Source organism: Neovison vison, chromosome 1 (assembly GCF_020171115.1).
Source record: "Neovison vison isolate M4711 chromosome 1, ASM_NN_V1, whole genome shotgun sequence".
NCBI lineage: Eukaryota > Metazoa > Chordata > Mammalia > Carnivora > Mustelidae > Neogale > Neogale vison.
In genome coordinates, this window is record NC_058091.1 from 118,265,374 (window position 1) to 118,289,307 (window position 23,934).

Below are 23,934 nucleotides of genomic sequence, written 5' to 3' on the forward strand. Positions count from 1 at the left end.
GGATTGATGTGCCCAGGAATGCTGGCTGCTTGGGAAATACTTGAACTGCAGGCAATAGGAGGCCAGATCTGGTTCTGCACAGTGACCACACTGGGGCACTGAGTGGTCATGGGTAAACCACTCCGTCAATAGTGACCACAATACACATTCAGCCTGCTAACGGGGAAGGGAGGGGGTGAATCCATCATTTGATTGCTCAGTTTTAGAAAGGGAAACTGAGACAGAATGAGGGCATTAAGGGGGAGAAATGAAAGGAATTGTTTAAAAAAGTTACAGCCCATAGAAAGCCTGGAGCCTATTTCTTTTTCAAAGTGCTTTATTGGAAGCCCGTGATAAATGCATGGCACAAATCCAAAAGAACAGCCACTTGAAAAATAAGCCCTGCATGGTTTACTGACATATCAAAGAGGCCATTGTGAGGAAAAGGGCATCTTTAAAAATAAATATTAAGCGGGAGAGGATACCCAAGCCCAGGGAATAAGGAGACCTTAAAACAGAGTGGGGGGAAAATGGCAGCCAAGAATCAAGTGGCATTAAAAATTTTTGAGGAATACCAGCAAAAACTGTCAAAGGAAAGAACTCTAGCTTATTTAAGTGTATGTGGTGGGACATGGTGGGGCCCAGCGGTGATACAGGAAGTCAGTTTGACACTCCAGGGGCATCAGTTCATTCATGTGCAGAAAGTGTCCTGAGGGATGAACAATCAATGACTCTGTGACATCTTTGCCTCCATCACACAATTTCTCTTTCCCTCAAAATTAAAAACCACAACTTCTTTCTTATCATGGAAAATTTCAAATGTTAAATAAAACAGAAGAGCAGAAGAGACGACCATATACCAACCACCGAGCTTCCCCAGTCACCAGCATTCTGCCTATCTTGTAGTTGCTGTATTTTATTTTTCAATATTATCTATTTATTTGAGAGAGAAAGAGAACACGCAAACATGAGGGAGAGGGAGAGAATCCAAAGCAGAATCTGCACTGAGCACGAACCCAATGTGGGACTTGATCCCACAGCTGGGAGATCTGGAAGATCTGAGCCATAACCAAGAGTCAGAAACTTAACTGACAGACGCCCCTGCTGTCTTGTATCTATCCCTATGCCCACTCCCTGCTCACCCCTTAGTTATTTTTTTTAAAGTCAGGCTTATTGAGATCAAGTCCCACATCAGGCTCCACACTCAGTGGGGAGTCTGCATGAGATTGTCTTCCTCTGCACCCTCCCCCCCAATAAATAAAATCTTAAAAGAAATTTAAAAAGTCAGGCTTATGAGGTATAATTTACATGCAATTACAATTCACCCTTTATATGGGTACAGTGCTGAGTTTTGATACACAGATATAGTTGGGTATCCCGTATAATCATATTATCCTGTATTATGTGGGTGGCCATGGTGCATTTGCAAGGGTCCTTATAAGGAAGGAGGGAGACAGGAGAGGTAGAGATGGAGATGTGATTGCAGAAGCAGAGGGCGGGAGAGAGAGATTTGACCAGGAGTGCTGGCCACGTGGAAAACACTTGAACACCTGCAGGAAATAGTAGACTGAACTTGGGTCTGCACAGTGACCACTCTGCCACAGAGAACGAATGGAACCTTGCCATAACCTCAGAAAGATATCGCATGCTGCCCTGTTGTGGTTGATACCACAGCAACTGCTGTTTTGGTCTAGTTTTGCCTTTTCCAGAACACTAGATAAATAAATGGGACCATTTATCTAATGTTTTCTGTCTGGCTTCTTTTGCTCAGTATCATGTTTTGAGATTTGCCCATAATGTTATATGTTTCAGTAGTTCATTCCCTTCTGTTGTTGAGTACTGTTCCATTTAGGAGGACGTACTGCAGTTATTTTAGTCACCTTTATTTTATTATTATTTTTTTTTAAGTAAACTCTGTGTCCAACATGGGGCTTGAATTCATGATCCAGAGATCTAGAGTCTCATGCTCTACCGACAGCCAGGCACCCCAGTCATCCCTTGATTTTTTTTTTAAATGCAGGCATTTTTGGGTAAAATTGAAATATACAAATCTTAACTCCATCCTTCTTCTTTTCTAAGATTTATTTATTTTGGGGGGTGTCTGGGTGGCTCAGTTGGTTAAATGTCTGCCTTCAGCTCAGGGTCCTGGAATCAGGATCCCAGGGTCCTGGGATCAAGACCCATTTCAGGCTCTCTGCTGAATGGAGGAATCTGCTTCTCTCTCTCCCACTGGCCCTCCCCCCTGCTCGTTTTCTATCTCTCTGTCTCAAATGAATAAGTGAAATCTTAAAAAAATAAAAGATGTATTTATTTATCTTTAGAGAGAGACAGAGATGCGATGGAGAGAGGGGCTGAGGAAGAGGGAGAGAAAATCCACAAACATACTCCCCACTGAGCATGAAGCCTGACATGGGGCTGGATCCCAGGGCCCTGAGATCGTGACCTAAGCCTAAATCAAGAGTCATTGCTCAACTGACTGAATCACCAAGGCACCCCAACTTTGCCCATTTTTTGTCTTTTTTCTTATTAAATGGTGGGAGTTCTTCACATATCCTAGGTAAAGTCCTTTGTCAGTAATACTTTTATTAATATTACTATTACCAGTAATAAAATTTTGTGAATATTTTCTCTCTGTGGCTTGGCTATCCATTTTTTTTTTACTTTTTTCTTTTTTTTTTTTTTAAAGTAAACTCTACCCCCAACGTGGGGCTTGAACTCACGACCCTGAGATCTAGAGTTGCTTACCTACTAAGCCAGCCAGGTACCCTATGACCTCATGGCTATCCATTTTCTGATGAACAGAATTTTAAAATTCTGATGAAGTCTTATTTATCATATTTTTCTTTTATTGTTACTGCTCTCTGGGTCCTGTTCAGAAATCTTTGCTTAACCTCAGGCCTTGGAAATATTCCCTATGATTTCTTCTAAAAATTTTATGGTTTTAACATTTACATTTAGCATTATGACCCATCTTGAATTAATTGTTGTAGATAGTGTCAGGTATGTGTCAAGGCTCATTATTTTTTCTGCAAATATCACTTGTTCCACTATTAATTTGAAATATTTTCCTTTTCACTCAAATCAGTTGATTGTATTAAGTGTGAGTCAATTTCTGGACTCTATTCTGTATAATTTCATGTCTATCTTGATGAAAATCAGTCTTGCTTACTATAGCTTTAGAGTGTCAGATAAGTCCCCTAGCATTTTTCTTTTTCAAGATTTTTTTGGCATTTTATATTCTATGTAAATTTTAGAATCAGGGGATACCTGGGTGTCTCAGTTGGTTGAGCATCTGCTTTTGGCTCAGGTTGTGATCCCAGGGTCCTGGGATCGAGCCCCACATCAGACTCCCTGCTCGGCAGGGAGCCTGCTTCTCCTTTGTTTGCCGCTCCCCCTTGCTTGTGTGTGTGCTCTCTCTCTCTTCCTGAAAAATAAATAAAATCTTTAAAAAAAAAAATTTAGGGACATCTGGTTGACTCAGTCAGTTAAGTGTCTGCCTTCGGCTCAGGTCATGATTCCAGGGTCCTTCAATCAAGCCCCACATCAGGCTCTTCGCTCAGCAGGAAGCCTGCTTCTCCCTCTCCTACTTCCTCTGCTTGTGTTCTTCCTCTGCTACTCCCTCTCTTGCCATGTCTGTCTCTGTCAAATAAATAAATAAAATCTTTAAAAAATTTTTTTAGAATCAGTTTATCAATTTCTAATAACAACAACAAAAAGTATTCTCCATGATTTTGATTGGGATTGTTTTGACTATATGGATCAGTTTGGGGAGAAGTGACTTATTAACATTGCCAAGCCTCTCAATCCATTCATATGATATATGTCACCATTTATTTAGATCTCCTTCAATCTCTCTTAACAAAATTTTGTAATTTTTAATTTTTTTATTATTATTATTTTTATTTTATTTATTTATTTGACAGAGAGAGATCACAGTAGGCAGAGAGGCAGGCAGAGAGAGGGGAAGGGAAGCAGGCCCCCTGCTGAGCAGAGATCCCGATGCGGAACTCGATCCCAGGACCCCGAGATTATGACCTGAGCCGAAGGCAGTGGCTTAACCCACTGAGCCACCCAGGCACCCCAAATTTTGTAATTTTTTAAAAAAAGATTTTATTTTTTTATTTATTTGAAAGCAAGAGCTTGCATGAGCATGAGCAGGGGGAGTAGCAGAGGGGGAAAGAATCTTAGGCATACTCCCCACTGAGCACAGAGCCACAGACACAGGGCTTGATCTCAAGACCCTGAGATCATGACTTGAGCCAAAAACAAGAGTCAGATGTTTAACTGACTGAGCCACCCAGGTGGCCCCCAAATTTTGTAATTTTTTAGGGCAAAGTCTTTTGTTAAATTTATTTCTGAGTCTTTTTGTGATTTTTTGGGTAAAGATTATTTATTTATTTATTTAAGAGAGAGAGAGAGGGATATCACAAGTAGGCAGAGAGGCAGGCAGAGAGAGGGGGAAGCAGGCTCCCCGCTGAGTAGAGAGCCCAATGCGGGGCTGGATCCTAGGACCCTGAGATCATGACCCAAGCTGAAGACAGAGGTCCAACCCACTGAGCCACCCAGACGCCCCTTTCTGTGATATTTTAAATGGAATTATTTTATTTTCCAACTGATTTTTGCTAGGATATGAAAAGTGATCAACTTTCAGATTTTTAAATTAAGATATAATAAATATACAATAAAATGCAGAGATCTTAGATATTCAGTACAATGAGTTCGACAATTGCTCATACCTGTAGAAACACTGTGTAAAATGTTTCATCCCCTTGGAATGTTTTCTCCTGTCTTTTTCCAACCAATTCCTTTCCAACCCCCCTACAACTGCTATCAGATTTCTTTTACCACTAATTAGTTAGGTCTATATTAGAGAAATTATGTCATGTATAGTTTTTACATGGCTGGCTTTTTAAAATTTAATATAATATTTTGAGGATTTATCTATATTGTTGCATGTATTCTTATTTATTTAGAAGTATAGTTGACATACTATATGATATTAGTTTCATGGATACAGCTTAGTGATTTGACATTTGTATACCTTGTGAAATGATCACCATAGTAAGTCTAGTTACCATCTGTCACCATACAAAGTTATTACAATAATATTGACTATATTCCCTATGCTGTACCTTACAGCCCCATGACTCATTTAAAACTGGAAGTCTATACTTCTTAATCCCCTTCCACCTATTTCTGCCCACCCCACCCCTGCCCGTGATCCCTATAATACCATTGTTGGTACACTTGACATTTGTTGTATCAGAGGTCCCTCCCGAAATCCTCATGTTTTAAAATTTTTTCTTTTTGCTCTTCAGCTTGGGTGATTTCTACTACCCTGTCCTCCAGGTCCCTGAATGATTCTTTTGCCTCCTCTAATCTTCTTTTGATCTCCTCCCACTGGTGTATTTTTCATTTCAGTTACTAGAAGGAGTAAAATAAAAAGACTCCCAACAGCAAATATTGACTAGCTAGGCTATGGAGTGACTGAGACTGTCATGCAATTGTTACATAGTGGTTGCCCAGTGAAATGAGCACACTGAAGAACTATTTAGAACATTCTTAGTAAGTTATAGCTGTGCCTAGTCCTAATGATTTATCCAAGAGAAAGAATACAAATGTTCATCAAAAAACTTGAGCAGGAATGTTTGCAGCAGTCCTATTCATGATGTAAGGAAGTAAGCTGAATGTGCATCAGTGGGAGAGTAAGCTGGAAGTAAGCTGAATGTGCATCAGTGGGAGAGAGGGTAAATAGAGATATACTGATTCAATGGAATACTACTCAACAATAAAATGAAATGTACTGAGATCAGCTCTTCCAACAGACAGGACAAAAACCCCAGGTACATGTAGAGCAACTGTTTCTGAGAATGACCCGAAGACTAGCATAATAGCTCTTCCACAGCAAAGATATAAAGAAAGAGCCACATCAGAAGGTAGGAGAGGCAGAGACGTGGTCTGGTCAGGACCCACAGGCTCGGTGCAGGGACCCACAAGCAGGAGGGATAACACAAATGTGAGGTCCTCCCTGAAGAGGGAGGAGTTTAAGTCCCACATCAGGCGCCTCTGCCCTGGAGACCTGTGCCAAAAGATGAGCCCAAGTAACACCTGGCTCAGGAAATCAGCAGGGCTTGACACTGGGAGAACAGAGGGCCATTGGAAACGAAGACGCATGTTGATATGTCTATCAATAGTGCCTTCCTTTTCATGGATGAATAATATTCTATCATGTAGCTATACCACAATTTGTTTACCCATCCTCCTACGGATGGTTGCCAACATCCTTCTGGGATGTTGCCAACTTTTGGCTTTATGGACATTCTTATATAAATTTTTTGTGACTATATATTTTTAGTTCCCTTGGGTAAATACCTAGAAGTGGAGTTCTTGGGTCATATGATAGGTATCTTTCTAACTTTCGAGACCTTGTCAAGCAGTTTTCAAAAGTGGTTGTTCCTTGTTGCATTCCCACCAACAATGGATGAGAGCAGTAGTTGCTCCCCAATCTCCTGACAGCAGACATTGTCAGTCTTTTTAATTCAAACATTTCAAGATCTTAGCCATTTCTGTGTAATGCATGGGGTTTTAATTTGCATTTCCCTGATGATTAATGATGTGGAACACTTTTTAAGGTACGTATTGGCCATTCCTTAGAAGTTTTTGGTGGTCTGTTAAGTCTTTTGCCCAATTTTTAAAAAATTAGACTTAAAATTTTTTCAATTGTACTATTACAAAGTTGGAAAAATACAACTGAACGTTCAAAAAAATTAATCTTTTTTTCGGGGTGCCTGGGTGGCTCAGTGGGTTAAAGCCTCTGCCTTCCACTCAGGTCATGATCCCAGGGTCCTGGGAGCGAGCCCTGCATTGAGCCCCGCATTGAGCCTCACATTGAGCCCCACATCAAGCCCCGCATCGAGCCCCGCATCAGGCTCTCTGCTCAACAGGGAGCCTGGTTCCTTTCCTCTCTCTCTGCCTGCCTCTCTGCCTACCTGTGATCTCTGTCTGTCAAATAAATAAATTAAATTAAATTAAAATTCTTTTCATTTTGAGAGATTTGTAAATTTGTATGCGGTTGTAAAAAATAGTACAGGGAGAACTGTGTGCCTTCTACCCCATTTCTCCTAATGGTAACAGCTTACAAAACTGTATCTTGAAAATAAAATATTGCAAAACACTATAACCACCAGAATATTGCTGTTGATGCAATCAAGGTACAGAGTATTTTCATCATCATAAGGATCTCATGTTGCCCTTTTATAGTCACACCTAACTTCCCTCCACCCCAATATCCTTTTTTTTCTCCTTTTAAAAGATTTTATTTATTTATCCATGAGAGACAGAGTAGGAGGGAGATAGAGGGAGAAGCAGGCACCCCGCTGAGCAGGGAGCCCGATGCGTAACTCGATCCCAGGTCCAGGGATCACAACCTGAGCCGAAGGCAGATGCTTAACTGACTGAGCCACCCAGGTCCCCTGTTTTTCTTTTTCTTTTTAAGATTTTATTTATTTGGTTTTTTGAGCTGGGAGGAGCAGAGGAAGAGGGGAGAGATAATCTTTTTTATTTTTTTATTTTTTTTTATTTTTTTAAAAGATTTTATTTTATTTATTTGAGAGAGAGAGACAGTGAGAGAGAGAATGAGCAAGGAGAAGGTCAGAGAGCGAAGCAGACTCCCCATGGAGCTGGGAGCCTGATGTGGGACTCGATCCCGGGACTCCAGGATCACGCCCTGAGCCAGAGGCAGTCGTCCAACCAACTGCGCCACCCAGGCGTCCCGAGGGGAGAGATAATCTTAAGCAGACTCCACACTGACATGGGGCAGGATCCCACAATCCTGAGATCAGGGCCTTGAGATGATGACCTGAGCCCAAACTAACAGTCAGATGCTTAACCAGTTGTGCCACCCAGGTGCCCCAGACTATGCCCTGTTCCAATAGCTTATTCCTCTTTATTGTTTAGTAATAGTCCATGGCAAGGATGCACCACAATTTACTTAACCATTCACTTATTGAAGGACATCTGGACTGTTGTTGGTCCAGTAGCATGTGTGGCTATTGCATATGAAGTTGCTATAGACATTTATGTACAGGTTTTTGAGAAAACATAAATCTTCATTTCTCTGGGATAAGTGCCCAGAAGTATAATTACTGGGTTCTATGATTATTGCATGTTTAGTTTTTCAAGAAACTGTCAGGTTGTTTTCCAGAGAACACGGTAAAATATACCAAATTACATTCCCACCAGCAATGTATGAGTGATTCAGTTTCTTTGCATCTTTGCCAGCATTTACAATTAATCCCTATTTTTAATTTTAGCCATTCTCAGATGTGTGGAGTGAGATTCCATATTTTTTTTCTTTTTCTTTTTTTTTTCTTTTAGGTTTTATTTATTTGACAGGGAGAGACAGTGACAGAGGGAACACAAGCTGGGAGAGAAGGAGAGGAAGGAGCAGACTCCAAGCTGGACGGGGATCCCGAGGTGGGCCTTGATCCCAGGATCCTGGGATCGTTACCTGAGCTGAAGGCACATGCTTAACAGCTGAGCCACCCAGGCACCCCTTCATATGGGTTGTTGTTGTTTTAAAGATTTTATTTATTTACTTGACAGAGAGATAGAGATCACAAGTAGAGCGGCAGGCAGAAGGAGAGGGAGAAGCAGGCTCCCCACCGAGCAGAGAGCCCAATGTGGGGCTCGATCCCAGGACCCTGGGATCATGACCTGAGGTGAAGGCAGCTGCTCAACTGACTGAGCCACCAGGCGTCCCCCTTCATATGGTTTTAATATGCATTTCCCTAATGCCTAGTGATGCTGAACATCTTTTCATGCATTTATTTGCCATTTGTATATCTTCTTTGGTGAAATGCCTGTTTCTGTCTTTTGTGTATTTTCTAATCAAATTGTGTGTTTTTTTAACTAGTGTGTTTTGAGAACTGCTTATTGTAGATACTAGTTCTCTGTCATATATGTGATTTGCAAATATTTTCTTCCAGACTGTAGCTTGTCTTTTCATCCTCTTCACAGGGTCATTCACAAGAGCAAAATATTTAAATTTTAATGAAGGCAGATTTATCATTGTTTTATTTTACAGATTGTATTTTTGTTGTCAAGTGTAAGAAGTCTGCCTAGGAGTAGATATGAAGATTTTACCAAATGTTTTTTTCTGTAGGTCTTATAGTTTTATGTCTTACATTTAGATCCATGATCCACTTTGTTTTTTGTTTTTGTTTTTTAAGATTTTACTTATTTATTTTTGCAAGAGAAAGAGAGCACAGGTAGAGGCGGGAGATGGGCAGAGGGAGAAGCAGACTCCCCACTGAGCAGGGAGCCCCATGTAGGGCTCCATCCCAGGACCCCTGGGATCATGAGCTGAGACAAAGGCAGACACTTAACCAACTGAGCCACTTAGGCACCACATCCATGATCCACTTTGAATTGATTTTTGTGTGATGCTTAGGTTGAGGTTCCTTTTTTCTTACAGATTATTCTAGCATCATTTGTTGAAAAGTCTGTATTTTTGCCCAGTTTGAAATCAGGATATTTGTCTTTATTAATATTGAGTTATAGTAGTTACTAACATATCTTGGATACTAGTCTTTTGTCAGATATGTTTTATAAATATTTTCTTCTGTGGGCACCTGGGTGACTCAGGTGCCCCCGTTCTACGTACACTTTAAACAGATGTGTATTCTACACCTGATGGGTATAGTACTTTACACATACCAATTAGGTAAAAATGATTGGTAATGTTCAAATCTTTGACATTCCTCCTGCGCTTTATCCTTTACTGAGAAAGACGCTATGCAATCTCCATCTAAGACTGTGGGTTTGTGTAGGCCTCCGTTTACTTCTGTTTTTACTTAATGTATTTTGTTTTGTTGTTGATAGTTTTTTGTTTTTTTTTTAAAGTAATCTATACACTCCATGTGGGGCATGAACTCTGAACCCTGAGATCAAGAGTCTGTGAGCCAGCCAGGCACCTCACTTGATGTATTTTTTTTTTTAAAGGTTATTTATTTATTTATTTATTTGACAGAGAGAGAGAGAGACAGAGATCACAAGCAGGCAGAGGCAGAGAGAGAAGCAGACTCCCCACTGAGCAAGGAGCCCAATGCGGGGCTCGATCCCAGGACCCCGAGATCACGACCCAAGCCGAAGGCAGCGGCCTAACCCACTGAGCCACCCAGGCGCCCCACTTGATGTATTTTGATGCTGTTTCTTATTTATAACCATTAGGTTTTCCTTAAATGTTTCTGTTTATCTCTGATGGTATTCCATTTTTGAAGCAGACGGGGAAAAAGCTTGGCTAGGTGAGATAAGCTACAATCATACAGTGATAAATATAGCGGCATCAAAATAGATGGGAGGCATAAGCCTAAACTTGACTGACCCTATAGAAAGGATGAGTAAACAAGTTCAATTTTGTAACTCTATTAAAAATTTTCCCCTTAGGCCTGTCCTGGGACTTGAAAACTATTTACTAGGGCTTTACCTATAGGACTTTTGGGAAATTGGTTATTTTTAGTAGAATTATATACTTGTTTTTTTTTTTAAGATTTTATTTATTTATGACAGAGAGAGACACAGTGAGAGAGGGAGCACAAGCAGAGGGAGAGGGAGAAGCAGGCTTCCTGCTGAGCAGGGAACCAGATGTGGGGCTTAATCCCAGGACGTCAGGATCATGACCTGAGCCGAAGGCAGATGCTTAACTGAGCCACCCAGGCACCCTAGAATTATGTATTTGTTAAGATTAATTATTTAAGGGGTGCCTGGTGGCTCAGTTGGTGGAGCATGTGACTCGATCTCAGAATTGTGGGTTTGAGATTTGGTTAGGTGTAGAGATTGTTTAAAAATAAAATCTTTTTTAGAAGATTAATTTTAATTAATTAATTAATTATATTTTATAATTTATTTATATTTATATTTTAAATATTTTTATTTATTTATTTATGATTAATTAATTAATTCTTAGAAGATTAATTTATTTGAGGAACCTGAGGTGGGGCTTGATCCTGGAACCCTCGGACCATGACTTGAGCCAAAAGTAGATGCTTAACTAAGCCACCCAGACAACCCATGATTTATGTTTTAAGCCACTATGTTTTGAGGAGATTTGTTATGCATGAATAGGTAACTTGTACAAAAGCAAAGATCAGAAACAGTAGGTGCTCCTGGGGGACTCGATGGGGTGAACAAGGTAGTCCTGGGAGGAGGGAGGAGAGAAAGGCATGCTAGAGGAGTAGGATGGACTAAGGAACCTATGAAAACCAATCTTCTGCATTTTGTTATTTCACCCAGGATTCTCCCTAAAAAGTTATTACAGATAATCTCTGAAATGTGGGATCAGGAGAATGGTATGTGAGCTTCATTCAGAGTATTGTAGGTGTGTTGTGTGGGGGTGTTCCTGCAGACAAGTGAGTAAGCTCTATCATCAAGATGGGGTTCTGGAAGGGCGGTAGTTGTTCTTCCATTAATACACTTTTGTTGAGGTGGGTTCTAGGTCAGGACCTGGGATAACTGCTGAGTAAAATAAGCAAGGATAAGTGAGACAGAGACCCTGCCTTTAGTAAGTCTGAAATAGGAGACTGGTAAAACAAAGAAACAAACCAACCCAGTGACAATACCATGTGACAATGTGATAAATTAGCAGGACAAACTCAGGCAGTAGGAAGGACAGAGGCAATTAGGCAGTAACTTTTGAGTTTCGAAGGATAAATATAATTTGGCTTCTCTCTGGTGGATGGGGAGGGACAACGAAGTATGCAATAGTCTTGGAAGAAGAGCCTTCCAGACACCAGGGAGGAATGTTCAAAGACTCAGAAGATTCAAGGTTAGAGGTTCAGGAAACTATAAGTAGTTTTGCATGACTAAACTCCTGCGGAGTCTGGTATCTCCTGGTAGAATTTGGTTTTATCTTGAAAGCACTGAGGAGCAAGTAGGGTTTCATTCAAGGCCATGACTTATTTAGATCTGCATTCGGAAGGATTCATTCTGCTGCAGGGGGACGATGGACAGCAGCCCAGGAGGCCACGGTACAGGAAAGCGGGGGGAGTCCTAATGAAATAATGGCGCAGGGCAAGAAGGCAAGGGGCCCGGGTTGAGGATGTCAAGAAGGCGAAGCAGTGGAGCTCATTATCAATTGGAGAGAAGGTAAGACATACATCACTGACTCCCAGTTTCTGGCTTAGGCGACTGAAGAGCTATCTATACTCTAACTCGGTCATAAGCTTTAGGTAGCACTTTACATACCAGTTTTTTTCTTAAAGCACTTGTGGAGATGTATTTTTTTTTAATATTTTATTTATTTGTTTGACAGACAGAGATCACAAGTAGGCAGAGAGGCAGGCAGAGAGAGAAGGAAGTGGGCTCCAGGCCGAACAGAGAGCCCGATGCGGGGCTCAACCCCTGGACCCTGAGATCATGACCCGAGCCGAAGGCAGAGGCTTAAATCACTGACCCACCCAGGTGCCCCGTGTATATATATTTAACTGGAATAATATGTTAACAAGTATATTTTTAAAATGAATTTAAGACTGATATCTACTATTGTCTTCCAGGAAAGGGTGGAATCCTTCAGTTAATGTTTCCCGAACAAAGGAAAAATAATTACTAGTAAGGCAAGAATTGTGGGAGTGGTCTTGTGGGTTCTTGCAACTAGACAGGCCCATAAAAACTGGGGAAGGAATTAGAAACCAACAGAAAAACCCATCTACCGATTCAATCAACATTTACCAACTTCTTATTTTGGACAAGGCCCTGTGCTAGGAGGTAGAGGTATGAAGGTAAATGACACAGGGCCTGTCCATGACTTTACAATCTAACTTGCTTGTTGTCTTTACTATGCTACCCTGAGATCTGGGATGCCTTTGCAATTCTGCTCCCAACCCTAAGAAAGTGGCAGATAACAGTGTAGCTGTCTCCCTGCGGGAGTGATTGTACTCAAAACTTTTCTGGGAAGGCTTTGGCAACAGGCAGCAAAAGCCATAAATATGACCCTACCCCCTTTCACCTGCCTCTGGGAATTTATCTTGTGGGAATATCTGACATAGGGATAAGGATTTATGTACTGGAACATTCACTACCGTTCCAATGAAACAGAGGACACAACCTAAGCTTCTAACAATGAGGAAAAGGTAAAATAATTGATGGTGCATCCCTATGGTGGACTACTGGTAGTAATTAGAAATGGTATTTAAAAAGAAAAGTAACAACATGGGAGATAGACCAGGAAAAAAAGAAAGAAAACAGGCTACAGATCTCTACAGAATGTGTTCAAAGATACATGATGTAGTTTTTTTATGCCCTCTGTATTTTTCAAATTTTTGACAACGAACACGTTATAGGATTTTTTTTTTTTTTAAGATTTTATTTATTTATTTGACAGAGATCACAAGTAGCCAGAAAGGCAGGCAGAGAGAGTGGAAAGGAAGCAGGCTCCTGCTGAGCAGAGAGCCAGACACAGGGCTTGATCCCAGAACCCTGGGATCATGACCTGAGCTGACAGCAGAGGCTTTAACCCACTGAGCCACCCAGGAGCCCAACGTTATAGGATTTCTACAGCCAGAACTTTTTTCCTTCCTTCCTTTTAGAGACCTCACATGGAAGAAGAGAAAGCTAGAAAGACAACCAAAATGACCAAGATTTGAGGAATTATATTGCATGAGGATTGACCCGAATTAACTGAAATCCCGCATTTTTGTGGCAAGGGTTAAATGAAATGTCAGTATTAGGGGCTCCTGGGTGGCTCAATGGATTAAGCCGCTGCCTTTTGCTCAGGTCATGATCCCAGGTCTGCAAAGGATCTCTGCTTAGCAGGGAGCCTGCTTCTCCGCCCCCCCCCCGCCCCCCCCCCTGCCTCTCTGCCTACTTGTGGTCTCTGTCAAATAAAGAAATAAAATCTTTAAAAATGTAATTGTGATATATAGAAACAGATATTGGTATTAATTTTTTAAAAAGTCAGTATTAGTTGCAGTGTATTAAGCGACTACTAACTGCCAAACGCCAACTAGAGGTAAATAAATGATGCAACAGATTCCAACTAAGGTTTGGTTTCAAATCCTGATTTTCTTACTGTGCTAAATACAAGCAAATTAAAGAAGGGCAACCAGCAGCTCACAGACAAACTACACACACCACGTGCAGGGAATGGGCATGGTATTATGTTTGGTCTGGTCTGCTGAGAACATTAACAGGTTATATTCCATTTTTCCTTGCTCCACGGCGTCTGGTTATGTATTTTCCCCTGGGCAATCTGTTTGACATTCACACTATATAGTCCTTGTTGATTGCCAGAAACGATGATGCTCTTTGATCTGCATTATGTATCTTCCTTTTCTGGCCCTCTTGTTTACCCTAATAAGAAGCACTTGTTTTTGCACCACTCAGGATTGCAGGAGAAACATCTGTCAATGCCCCAGCCAGTTAAGACTTCCAGAGCTTCTGGATGTCAATGCTAAGTGCACAACGCCCCTCCCCCCGTTCCCCTCACTCCCGCAGCCGTGCAGTGCCTAATTCTAGTTATCTCAGGTTGCACGCTCCAGAGCGTTAAATCGCATCCCACTTCTTCACTCCCACCCAGATGAACCCGCAAGGCCAAGGAGGGGCGGCCTGACCTTGGGTCATCTCCGGCCGCGGAATCGCGGCGTGACCTTGGGCAAACGCCTGCTCCACCCTCCGACAAACCGCGTGGCCGGATAGCCAGGTCTCCTCTCGGGTCACGACTCAGCCCAGTGGGGCGACCCTGCGCCGGCAACCCTTTCTCCCCCGACTTCCTCCGCGCGCGCCCCACCTTCCCCACCCCTACGCTCCTGGCGTTGCGGCCGCCTCCATTCGCACGGCCCTTTCATTCCGGACGCTCGTTTACGCCGCGCGGACTGGGAGGGTGCGATTCCCGGACGCGGCCTGCGCTACGAGCGCGCGGCCGTCCCGCAGGCCCGCGCGGCTTTACGCCGCTGACGCAGCGCGCCCAAGATGGCGGCGCGGTCGTCGTCGGGGGTGGCGGTGGCAGAGGGGGCGGCGGCCGTGGCGGCAGCGGCGACGGCAGCCGTGACGGCGGCGGCGGCGCGGGGCCTGGGCAGGGGGGAATGAGGCAGCCGTGGCGGGCCAGCGGCCGAGCCGTGTAGCGGAGAAGCGGCTCTCCCTCCCTGCTTTCCTTGGCCGAGCCGGGGACGCGCGCGCGCGCCGCCGTCCGGAGCGGGCTCCCCACCCTCCACTCCCGCGACCCGCACAGCACCCCCACCCGGGCCCGGAGGATGATGAAGCTCAAGTCGAACCAGACTCGCACCTATGACGGCGACGGGTACAAGAAGCGGGCCGCGTGCCTGTGTTTCCGCAGCGAGAGCGAGGAGGAGGTGAGGCTCCGGCCGGGCGTGCCGGGGGTCGCCGGAGTCGGCGGTCGCCTCGGGGCGAGGCGCGGGGGGCGCGGCCGCTGGGGGAGGGTGTGCCGGGGTCGGGCAGGGCCGCTCGTCCCAGCCCGAATGAAGTTCCGACGGAATTTCTTGAGGCAAAGAAGAGGAGGAAGGAAAAAGGACGGTGGGCGGAGGGAAAGCGGGTCCGAGCGTGGCCGCACTGCACGGATCAGGCCGGGGGAGCTTCAGAGCCGACCGCCTGTCATAGGGGACAGTGGCCGCCGAGAGAAGGCGGTGGGTGGGGAAGTGTGTGTAGCCTTTGGGCCAGGCCTCCAGCTTCGGATCCAGGAAGGGCAGCTCCGCACTTGTCAGCCCGCACATGTGTGCAGAGGCCGCCGTGCACGAGGCGCAGGCCGGCCCTTTGTGCCAGAGAAATAGTCCACTTCACTGGCAGGTTTGGGGGTTGCCGAGGGATTATGTGTCTGTGAGCCTAAGGAGGGGGCGGTTTAGGCAGATTTAGGGCGTTGTACGAACGCCAAAGCCAATTGTTTATTTTACAGTGCTCTGGGTAGCCTTCTGGTGTAGCTGGGAAGAAAGGACATTTGATAAGATAATCTTTATGACCTGAAAATATTTCATTTTAATTGGGAAGGCCAAAAGCAATGTTACAGATCTTTGCCCTGACATTGCCCTACAGTAAGGCCTTTAGGATTAAATTTGCTAGCGAAATAGAAATGCTTAGAATCAGTTTCTTTTTGCATGGGGTACTTAAAAAAAAAAATCTCAGCCTCCCAAAGCCGTTTCTGTGGTGATAAAGGGAATTCAGGGACGGCAAACGTTTTTGTAAATCCACAAAGAATAGCTGCTTTGGAAATTCATAAGATGCCTGTGGGAAAGCGTTTCTCTCCTGTGCATGGTGGTAAAATGGCAGTTAAACTGGAAACAATGAAGGACAGTGAAATTCAATATGCTATATTCTGGCATTCAGCAGTGGGCTATCGTGGCAGGGCTGCAAGTACAGTGCCTCGTGTTGAAATGGGGGGAGAGGAACTTGACCCGTTAGTTATGAAAAGAAGCTGTGATGAAAGAGGCAGATGGATTGCCAAGAGTTGCTGTCCAGAGATATTTAGGAGGAAGTGGGACTTTAAATTATTGCTTGAATAAAATTAGCAAAGCAGTAATTGTGCTATTGAGGGACTCTGTGTGTGTGTGTGTGTGTGTGTGTGTGAGAGAGAGAGAGTGCGCGTGTGTCTCTGTGTGTGTCTGTGTCTGTTTCCTTTCAGCAAAACAGAAGGAAAGGGAATTTGGAAATGTATATTTTGTGTCCTGTCATATATTGTAAAAGCCCCCAAAACCAGATGTATTGTATTGGGGTGCTTAGCAGGGCCATGCTGTGAATTATGTAGTTTTGGAATACATACTTGAGTAAAATAAAATTGTTGGTGCTGTTTACTGCTCCAGAGGCTTTGTTCTCTTCATTATCATATCATATTATGGGAAATCAGATGGGATCACAGTCTGTTTTAACTGGAGGGAAAATTAATTAGCATAATAACATGTCTTACTACAGTACTGTGGTTAAGCCTGTGAGCACCCCAATTATAAGTAGAAGGGTGTATAATTTAGTTGTATGAATGATGCAAGACTTCATTTGTTAAAAAAAAAATCAGACTAGGAATTGAGAACATGTGAGTATTTCGGATAAATTGGAAACTTTTCATAGATCATAAGCAAACTAAGGCTTGATTTTCCATTTTCTTTTAGTTTTATCATGTACTGACATTAACAGCCTTAATGTTAAAACGTTTGACTGATTGTGGAGTTTCCTCTGCTGAATTTCTTTTTGAACATTGGTTAATGAGCAGAAGATTCATGCAAATTTTTAATTACAGATTCAGTGGATGTTATAGCTAAAGCCCAGAAAGAACAAGAAGATTAATGAAATGCACCCATTTTAGACTTGTTCAGTTCAATTAACAAGTATGTGTTAAGAGCCTACTATGGGTGTAGCCCTCTATAATGTGGGATTTAAAGGTAAACATCCCTTCTTGTCCAAAAAAGTTGGGTACTTTTTGATGGGATCCCCTAATTGGGAGGGATTTTGGACCACAAAATAATCTCTAGGGTGCCGTTCAATTCAGATTACATAATTGTGTTAGAAGGGAAGTAATTTGTTAGTTCCGGGAGAACTTTTATGTTCTCAATAGAAGTGCCAGAAACTGGAAGTATTAGCTGCCACACATTGTGGGAATGTGAAATTCAAACTCAATAGGATATTCAACCCAATTTTATTTTTTAATGGGAACCAGTGGCTTTAATCAAGATAGAATAGTTTATAGAATACTATTAGCTTGAATACAATAGTAATGTAAGTATAAAGGGACCCTGGTTAATAAATTGAATTTATCAGTGTCAGGAAACATACATACAATGTAAAGAGAAAGAGACGGAAAATATTAGCACATAATAGACTGGAATTAAACCTAACATTCTGTTTTTTCAGCCCCAGAAGATTTTATTTAGATGCCAGCAGTGATAGCTGAAATCCTGAGGTTAGGATGTATGAACATATTCAGCAAGGTTATGGAGCCAGTTTATTCAGATACTGTTACAAAGGGGACAGGTACATAGGGAGCTTAGAGTCTAGAGGGAGAAAGAAGAATAGGCCCAACAGCATGAAGAGAATGCGCTTCCTTTACTTCAGATCTCAGGCTACTTTTCCTGTTAGTAAGTAAGAATCAAAAGGAAAATTCCTCCACTTCACAGTTTTACTAATTGTTACTGACATTTTGATAAATTAAAACCTTTAAGTTTGGGACATTCATGATAACTAAGGTGTTTATTACAATACTTGGAACCTACTAATATACAGTAGACAGTGTCTTACCCAACCTCCACTTAAACCAGCGTGGTACACTGAATGCCCTTGTTGCTCTGTGAGCCACTGGATTCCATGTATCTCCCAACCATGAGGCCTCCGGATCAATCGCATGCTTACAAAGAATCAGTTGTCTCTATTCCTGTTTTTATGTTTGCCATACTTGTTATTGTAATTATGTGGTGTAATTAAATATGATGTAAGCCTGTGAAATTTGAGTTGAAAAAGAACGGTTCTGTGAGAAGTATCCTAAATGCTTTGGAATGACTCGATAATTTCAAGTCAGTAAAAGAAAGTATTGCTCAATGATATGGATAAACTACAAAAGATGAAGAGGGAGTTTCAAAAGTCTGGAAGGACTCTGCACATAGATCTCTTTGTGAGTGTTGTCAGGTGTTTGTTTTTCTTTATAGAAACCTGAATTGGAGGGGCACGTGGGTGGCTCATTCGGTTAAGCCTTTGCCTCTTGGTTTAGGCTCAGGTCGTGATCCAGGGTTTGTGGGTTTGAACCCCATGTATCCAGCAGGGAGTCTGCTAGAGAGTCTCTCTCCCTCCCTCTCTCTGTGCGCCTCCCCCTGCTTGCCGAAGTGCACAAATATGCTTTCTCTCTCTCAAATAAATGAATAAATCTTTTAAAAAAAAGATTTTATTTATTTATTTGGCAGAGAAAGAGAGAGAGATCACAAGGAGGCAGAGAGGGAGGCAGAGGGGAAGGGGGAAGCAGGGCCCCCGCTGAGCAGAGAGCCCCATGCAGGGCTCAATCCCAGGACTCTAGGATTGTGACCTGAGCTGAAGGCAGAGGCTTAACCCACTGAGCCACCCAGGCATCCCAAATGAATAAATCTTTAAAAAAGGAAAAAAAAAACCCAACCCCTGAACTGGAAAACATAGGTCATGCATGATGGGTGTGGTATATGAGAGACAGCTCGCTGTTCACCAGTAGACCTATGCTCAAGACAAGGTCCTGGATCAACAAATAAGGATTAGCAAATAAATATATACTTATATTTTTAATCTGCCGTGTCTTCTAGTTAACATTTTATCGTAAACAGTGTAGAAGGCTGAAACTGGTTTCTTGAGTAAGATTTTACTGTTCTAGGTTGGGTAGTATGACACTCATCTTTGTCGTATTATTCAACTTTGGCTCCCCGAAAGCACTTCAATTCGAGATTTTCCTTCATCCCTCTTTTTTGGAGCCTCTGTGATGACAGGAAGTGAAGTATACTAGAGGCGGGCTTGCTTGTACTCTTGTATCCTCCCAAAGTGGCATGAGGGAGTGCGGCAGGCATTTTAGATGGCTGAAATGTCTAGCAGTGTGAAATACTCTTTTAGAAAGGCCAGTGGCACCGGCTGTACACTAAGTGATTTCACAGTGCTTAGTGCTTGGGAAAGTTAAAGCTGCGCCTAAAAGGTCTGTTTTTATTCAGGGTAGAAATGGAGTTCTGATAGGATCGTCTCAGATTTCCCCGTGTATTAAAACTTACTTTAAAAAGAAAGGACAAAATTGTCCTTAAGAATCTTAGGTTGGCTTGTTGAGCTTTTCCATCTCTTGGCAAGGGACCGCTGCTTCTCCTTTTCTCAGCTCCTTGAGCACATGAGATTGGGTGGGGAGATGATTGACATGGAAGATCCTCAGTGGGCAGAGACTCTGGTGGCCTGAGTGTTTGTCAGTAAAAATGCCCCTGAGGAGCAGGTGGAAGGACGTCACTGCAGACCACACCATCCCCTGGGCTCTAGAGAGGGGAGTAAAAGCGCAGGTGGCAATCCCAGAGGTGATAACCATGACGAAGAGCTTCCAGTAGATCCCAGGCTGGTTGGGAAGTTTTTTGGTAACACGTCTTGGTCATTGTCCAGTATCATTACATTGCTGTAAGGTCATGGTGATCCAGTCATCTGATTGGACGTTTCTGATGCTCATTTCTCTCAGTCTTTCCCGGAGGCTTCTGGGGATGTGTGCTTTCCCTTGTGCCTACCTAATAATGCTGGTTAGTCGGTTAGGCATTTCTCCCATTACCTCCTTTTCTGACTATGTCCTGAGATGGGAATTCTGGTCTGAAATCATACTGCAGCCTCCATTCTTCTTTTCCATACTTTACCCTAACCTTTTTTTGCCCTTGGGTGATTTTCATTTCTCAGTAAATGATGGTGTTGCATATCTACTTTGTGTGAAGCAGTCTCTGTTCTTCTTCATTGCTTAGTACAAAAATGAAGAGTCCTTGTTCAAGAGTACATTAGTTTATTCATTTTTTTGAGAGCCCTATTATGGACTAGTCTCTGTATAAGATCCTGGGAATACACAGGTAAATAAATCTGTTGGTCCCTCATAAAGTCAAGCTGTCTACCTCCTGTGTATCTCTGTCCAGCCCCTCCAGCCTCCCCAGCAGCCTCACTCCCTGTGGGTGTCCTGTTTTTCCTACTTCATTGCCTTTCCTTCTCTACTTTATCATTCCCAAGGCAAACAGGCTGAAGTATAAATGCTCCCGGGGTGCCTGGGTGGTTCAGTGGGTTAAACCTCTGCCTTCCGCTTGGGTCATGATCCTGGGGTCCTGGGATCAAGCCCTGCATCGGGGTCTCTGCTCGGCAGGGAGCCTGCTTACCTTCCTCTCTCTCTGCCTGCCTCTCTGCCTACTTGTGATCTCTGTCAAATAAGTAAATAAAATTAAAAAAAAAAAAAAAGAAAGAAAGAAATGCTCCCTTGCCCCATGTTCCCTCCAGCTACTATCCCATTTCTCTCTTCACTTTCATAGAAACATTTTTCTGTACTCACTGTGTCCACTTTCCCTCTTCCAATTTCTCTTGAATTCATTCCTGTCAGGCACTCTTCTATGATTCTGCTGGAGCCAGTCTTCAAGATAACAAGTTAACAAATCCAGTGGCTGGTCCTGAGTCCTTGTTACCTCATCATTCCTTTCATTCCTTTCTTTACCTTGCTTCTAGGACATCTTTTTAGTTCTTTCTTTTTTTCTGGTTATTCCTTCTTAGTATTGTATTCCTCCTCGTTTTCCTGAAACTTTCATTGCAATGCACAAGGACACAATCTTTGAACTACTCCCTCACCCCAGCACACACCATAGGGTAGGTGACCTTATCCGGTCCCACCTTTAAATACCATATTTAGGGGCTCCTGGGTGGCTTAGTTGGTTGAGCGTCTGCCTTTGGCACAAGTCATGATCCCAGGACCTTGGGATAGAGCCCAGCATGCGGCTCCCTCTCAGTGGGGAGTCTGCTTCTCCCTCTCCCTCTGCTCCTGCTCGTGTGCTCTCTCTCTCCCTCACTCTTTCTCAAATAAATAAATACTTAAAAATCTTAAAAAAAAAATACTGTATTTATAGTGATTACTTTCAACTGTCTATTTTTAGCCCTAATTTTTCTTCTGAAATCAAGACTTGAGTATCCTGTAGTCTACTCTGTGTTTCCATTTGGATCTCAGATTTAAAATACCCAAACTGAATTCTTGATTCCATCCACCAAAAACCAAACAGCAGCAGAAACCTGCTTCTACAGTTGTGCCTCTTTCAGTAAAGGAAATCTCCATGCTACCAATTACTCAGGTTAGAAACCTTCGAGCCATTCTTGACTTCCCTCTTTCTCATACTCACATCTAATCTGACAGCAGATCCTGCCTAACCTTCTCCCATCAACCTCTACTGTGTTCTTCTAGCCTAACCCATTATTGCCTATTGCGTGGACTACTTAGGAATCTTCCTTACTGGTCTTCCTAACTGCTTCTGCCCTCGCTCCTCTAGTCTTGTCTGCCGCAGCTGCTGGGTGATTCTTTTAACACAGATGTCAGATCATGTCACTTCTCCGCTCCAGTGGTATTCTGTCTCAGTGAATCCAACATCTTAATCATGACCTCTGAGGCTCTGGGTGTTTGGGTCCCCTGCCGTGGCTCTGACCTCATCTCTTACCACTCTTCCTCTTAACTCATCCCTTTCTTGAAGCCTCCCTGGCCTCTGTGCTCTTTCTCCCCCATATTATCTGCATACCTTGCTCCCTTACTTTAGGTCTTTGAAGGCTTAGTTTTCACCTCATCAGATAGGTCTTTAATGCTATAGAAAGTAATACCAGTCTGTTGTCACTGGGTCTCCTGGGCTTCTTTCTGGGCAGCACATGACCACCAAGACATGTTATGTACTCATTTGTTTGCTTCTGTTTCCTCTCAGTAGAATGCAGCTAGTTTATGAGGCTCGAGATTTTTGTCTGTTTTATGTACCTGTATCCTTGGTGCTTAGAACATAGTGTATACTCAATATAATTTGTTGACTGTGTGAATGAATGAATGCACACATTGTCCCTGCTTTTAAGAAGCTTACCGTCTAGTAGAGAAATTGAAAAATACCCAAAATACACTGAATGCTAGTGTCTACCAATAAGGGCTTGATAAAAATGTGTCAGGGAAGTCTTCTAGCTCTTCTTTCCAATGTCTTAGTAACAGGGTATCTGATAATGTTAAATAGCAGCCCCATGGCAGTGTATGAGTAATGGGTTGTTAATTTTTTCTGAATTTCAGTTGATCTTCCCATGATAGGGCTCTTAGCCTTTCTTTCACGTGTTAACTTTTGAGTCTGTGCCATCTTGCAAGATTTGTTTTGGGTTGTTGATATAATGTACTGATCCTCAACCCTAGTGATGGAGTGCCTGAGGAAAAAGGATTTTCATTTTGCTGATAGCCTGGAACCTTTTATTAGTAAGTAAATAACAGGTCAGCAAACTACAATCCAGTAGCAGGTACTTTTTTAATTACTTGTCGATAGTGGTTCATAGCCAACAATGGATATCAAATCTGAATTCCAAAGTTTAGTTAGTAGTAGAGTAATCACTTTGCAAAAGAAGGTTGATAGGGTGGTCATAACATTTTTTGTCATCATCATTTTGTTCTTTATCTAGGTCAGAGTGAAAGAGTCGTGATGTAAAATTTTGAGTGTTGAGTCTTGAAGCATTTGATTTACAGTGGTTAATGTATGAAACAGACAAGGGCACTGTCCTAGGCAAAGAAGATAATATGTGGATAAAAGAAGAATAAGGAATTGAATTTAGAAATAAAGTCCCCAAACCTTAAAGTTTAGTAAAAAACATATGCACCCAAAGTCAGCTTGCTGAGTAACATCCTCTCGACACCCAGGAAGATTTTCTTGAATCCAGTTTGAGAATTTCTGTCTTAAAGTGACATGAAGTTTCCTCAAGAATGTTCAGTCTTTTTCCCAGCCTTCTGGAAACCCTCACTGCCTAACTTAACTAAGCCTTTCAGTAGGGAAAAAGGTTCTTTTTTTTTTTTTTTTAAAGATTTTATGTATTTTGAGAGAGAGAGAGAGAGAGCGCACATGTGCTTGCAAGCACAAGCAGAGGGAGATATAGAGGGAGAGAGAGAATCCCAGGCAGACTCCACAGTGAGTGTGGAACCCTACCTCAGGCTCATGATCCTGAGATCATGACCTGAGCTCAGATCAGAATGTTCATTCTTAAAGTCATTCATTCGTTTACACATTCATTGTACAAACTTTTATCGGGGGCCTGCTTGTGGGCCCGGCGCTGTTCTTGGAATGCAGTGGTGAACAAAGCGGAATGGAAGCTCTTGCTTCTGTGAAGCTTCTGGTAACAGATGCAGAGAGACAGTAAATGAGCAAAAATATTAGTGAAGTTCATGATTTTGGGCAATGGTGGTGCTGGGCAGGAAGTGAATGTGTGATGGAACTAAGTGGTGGTAGGGGTGTTGGCAAATTGGGGTCAGGTAGT

The 23,934-nt window shown here is 42.7% G+C and overlaps 1 protein-coding gene across 1 annotated transcript in view; it reads left to right on the forward strand.

Moving 5' to 3' along the window:
* The first annotated feature begins 15,035 nt into the window (after positions 1 to 15,035).
* Positions 15,036 to 23,934, forward strand: part of NUDT3 (nudix hydrolase 3) — a 120,196-nt gene continuing 111,297 nt past the window's right edge. The window contains exon 1 of the mRNA XM_044255047.1: positions 15,036 to 15,323. Coding sequence (XP_044110982.1) covers positions 15,225 to 15,323 — 99 coding nt within the window. The 5' untranslated portion in view covers positions 15,036 to 15,224. The remainder of the gene's footprint in view (positions 15,324 to 23,934) is intronic.